At 34.8% G+C, this 4,317-nt stretch overlaps 1 protein-coding gene across 1 annotated transcript; it reads right to left on the minus strand.

Annotated features, from left to right (window-relative positions):
* Positions 1-874: 874 nt before the first annotated feature.
* On the minus strand, positions 875-4,100 carry LOC109048851 (calcium-activated chloride channel regulator 1-like). The gene is given in 8 exon segments (XM_042740037.1): positions 875-1,111; positions 1,256-1,483; positions 2,921-3,089; positions 3,176-3,281; positions 3,394-3,544; positions 3,647-3,784; positions 3,902-3,940; positions 3,942-4,100. Coding segments are annotated over 8 exon segments (1,179 nt in total). The 5' UTR covers positions 4,053-4,100.
* Positions 4,101-4,317: the final 217 nt, after the last annotated feature.

Below are 4,317 nucleotides of genomic sequence, written 5' to 3' on the forward strand. Positions count from 1 at the left end.
GTCTGAAATTGTTTTTGAATGTTTATCTAAAACTCTTGATGCTTTTTATTGTGTTACGATAATACATTTAGGCCTACATGTTAATGGTTTGAGCTACTGTATAAATATAGATAAATGGTTGATAAAGGTTATCATACCTCTGTAGTTCCTGGAATATTTAAGGTGACTGTTTTCTGTGATACATCATGACTCATATTTGTCTGAGTATAGACTGAGCCACTTGGTGACTGTATGTAAACACTAGGAAAACTTATTTCATAGATTATTACAAAGCTGGTTTTGTTCCCAACAGTCTGATCCACTGATACTGTCCCATTGAACCAATCAGATGTTCTTGCTCCAACACTCTCTAGCTAAAGGAATGATACAAATGACTATGATTAATTACACTCTCAGAGTAATAAATGTATTGTGGGTAAGGGAAACCTTGACAAACCTGAACTGGTTTGTTTATGTAGTCTCCAGTTGATAATGTAAGTGAAGCAAATGCGTCCATTAACTGGTTAGATGTTTTCAACATGGCACATTTTTGCATTGAATAATAAACTGCATTCAATAATAAACTACACTGAGACAGATACAGTCAGTTATAAATCGTGCTGATATCCCTTACCAGTTTTGATTGCCATTTCTGTCTGTGCATGAGATGCACTGTCACTAAAAGCTAGTGTGTGTATAATGGCACCGCTTTGTATTGCAGATGGAGCACAACCAGCAATGTTGTCTGTTGCCTCACCATCTGTCAGAAAAATTATTTCATATCCAAATGCATCCCCACTGTCCTCTCGAAGTATCTGGAGAAAAAAAGGATCACTGACATAGAACAAACTATATATTCCATACATCACAAACATAAAAATCTGTGCTAGTACAATTAATATGGCACCTGTAAGCCTTGACTGAGGCCCAAGCACATTTTTGTCAATCCACTTGCTACTTTTGGCAACAATTTGATAAGATTTTCTCTTGTGGTGTCACTGTCAATACGAGTCAAGGGGCTCAGAGTAGAAGCATCAGTGCTAAAGGTTACCATTGCAACACTGGCTTGATCTTCAATGATATTCTGCAGGAAATGTGTGGCAGCCTGTTGCTGTTGAAGAATTCTTGAGCCCTTGAAAATGGGTGAAAACAACAACAACATCTTATGGTTTCAAAATTAGTTATCAAACTGTGATTTCAAAGCATTGGTAACATGAAAAGGTTGTCATGGTAGCATCTTTGTTTTCAGATGAAGTTAATGTCTGTTATCACATACTTCCATGCTTCCTGAGACATCAAGGATGAGGCAAACGATGCGTTGCTTTCGCTGCACAACTTTGAAAGATGGTGGTGGTGGAGGGGACTGCAGTGGTTTCAGAGAACGAAGTGCGTCTTTATCCACAGAATCCTCAAATATTACAGTCCATGTTGCTTTCCCACATTTTTTATTTTGCATGTTTGGAGCTTCATAATTGTGCTCATTTTCTTGACAAAATGCAGTCACCTGAAAACAGGATTTTCTTTATAAATAAAACATAAAATATGAAGTGTCATGCAGGGAATTCTGGGAGTGTCAAATTACAGTTTTTCACTGTAAATTCAACAATGACTTTTTCTTTTTCACTTCCAAAAACTGTAATTTTAACATTATTTTACCGTAAAATTACATTAAATGTAATTACAGTTATTCACCGTATATAGTATGGAAACTTACTGATAACCAATTAACAGGTTTTTACTGTAACATTTTTACAGTCTTTTACTGTTAAGATCACAATCATTTTTTTACAGTGCAATTACAGCAACACATCTGTTTGTTATTGTGTCAATATATTTCTTGAGAACTTCAACACTAATGTTATCCATGCCATCTGCGACTCAAGCCAAAGGCTTTCTTTTGAATGTAGAATAGATTCTATCCAGTTTATTTTCCAACTCACCCCAAATTTGCATAATGGGGTTGAGATCTGGACTTTGAGGCGGCCAGTCCATCATTTTCAATGTACCAGCAAATTCCTTTCATCACAGGTACTGTAGTTCCAGCAATAGTTTATGGGTTTTTGTTTTATGGGTGTTTAATGGCCAATGCAACAAAAACAACTGAAACCTCCTAAATATGACAAGTGTTCTAACAATTTTGTCCACCACTGTATGTTCATCTTTCTTCAAAAAAAAAAAAAAAAAAAAAAAAAAAATGAATAAAATAAAATAAAATAAATAAATAAATTACAAAATCAGAAATTTGAGCTGGGGACTTCTGGTTGAGTTGACGTGGATGATCCAACTGTAATCCAGGTAAAGGTGATTACAATTGCTTATAGGAACATGGATTAGACATGCATGAATATTAATGTAACATTATTATTAATGTGAAACAAACTGTGTATGTGCGCTTTTGGTGCACTAATAGCTTTATGTACAAGCACATTTCAGTATATGGTTGCATGTCTGATGAGTGTTTTATAGGAGTTTGCAATGCTCAGTGGTGTTTATGTAGATATGAGCATCAGACACTCCGAACACAGACACAAACACTTGCTCTGACAAAGGAACTGTTCACTGATGATGTTAAGTCGCCTTCAGATCACCACATTCAGAAAGTTTTTATTTTTGTATTTTGGTCTGTTGCATCCCCAGGTGGTCCTGTTTGTTATTACAGATTGACATTTAGGTGCTTACACAAAAAAGCTCTAAAAAATATATCATTTATTTTTTTTCCTCACAGTATTTGCTGTTGCACTGTATACATAAATTATAAATTATGAAAATTAAAAAGTCTTTTTTAATTTACCTTGAAAAAAAAGCTTGGGAACCATCCTCAAATGTAATTCTGAACTTGGTAAAATAATTATCTTTATGTAAAATATGTTTCAAGCTTTCAAAATATTTCAAGTCTTAATATGTTTTCCTTCTGTATTCTGTGTGTACAATCAATACTTACAGCATCCAGACCAGGTAAGAACATAATGGAGCTGTTTCTGATTTCACTTCTGTTCAGAAAAATCTTACACCCTTCAGTAGGTAGTAAAGTTTGTGGATCAATGCTGCACTGTTGAAGAGATCCTCCAGCAGTAACTTCATAAAACTCCACTTTAATGTTTTTGCTACACCTAAAGATAAGCAGGAAACCAATTATATATAAAATTTCCAAGGAGATCATATGCTTTTTAATTATATGCTTTCTTTTTGTTATCACCTTGTAGCTTCAATATAGCCATTAGAGTGGTAAAATGGCTTTTCTCCATTGCATTCATCAAACACACCCCATCTCAGATGAGCCCATTCATGCACAAAGATTCTTCCTGCAAACAAACAAGCAAACTGCTTATAAAACAAAAATAAAACTGAATTAATAGACCTTTCCTTATTTCATGATAAATGTTTAAGTGTTGAAGAAATATAAACAATGTTCACCTCTTGCTCCATAAAGCTCAATAAAAGTGTCGTTCAGGAGGTATTCTGGAGTGAAATGAATGTACTCTCCCTCAGCTCCACATTCTCCGTATTGATTAGTGTATGGTCCAAACCCGTAAGAAGGATTAGCATTATCAATTCTTATTTTGGCCTGCATTTTACATAGAATTGGTATGAGAAGCATCCTATGCAAGTGAAGTCACTTATTTGTGAACAGTTGACAGGCAAGATACAATAGCATTATTCTCTGTACCTTTCCAAAGGACTCTGTTCTTGCTTTGGTAAAGTTTGTACCATTCCACTGAGGTGGGACTAGTATTGTAGCTTCTCTGAAATAGACCTTTTCATCCAGTGCATGATAGAGGTACAACGACCCCTCAGTTGCCATCTTCTGTCAGAAGAAGTGAAAAGATAAAATGAGAAAAAACATTTTAAAAATGTAAAAAAACCTCTAAAACCATTGAGGTACATGAAGTTTGTTAAATAGACAAAAACAGTACATATTCACCTTGATTTTATCAATAAGTCTGTTATCCTGTGGTACCTTTTGAACTGATTGCAATGACAACATCAACATAACCATTTCCATCTAGTTTGATTCCAGTGGAGGTGGATGACAGCAACATCCATAATAAGACAAACACCATACGTGAGTCCATAGCTCTGTTGTACAGCTGAACAGCAACCCCAGAACCCTGTTTTGAACAATGTCAAGTCAAATGAAAGGAATCTTTACTGGCATTAACTGATGGTATCAAAAAAAATAAATAAATAAATGTACTCATGAAAATGTACTGATCCTCAGGCCAGCCAAGATGTAAATGAGTTTGTTCCTTTATTGGAATAGATATGGAGAAAGAGGCAAAGTGAAGGTTGCAAGTTAATGTCTTAATTATGAATTTGTTTCTTACAAACAGCTTTTCA

The sequence above is a fragment of the Cyprinus carpio genome, chromosome B15 (assembly GCF_018340385.1).
Source record: "Cyprinus carpio isolate SPL01 chromosome B15, ASM1834038v1, whole genome shotgun sequence".
NCBI classification, from domain to species: Eukaryota; Metazoa; Chordata; class Actinopteri; order Cypriniformes; family Cyprinidae; genus Cyprinus; species Cyprinus carpio.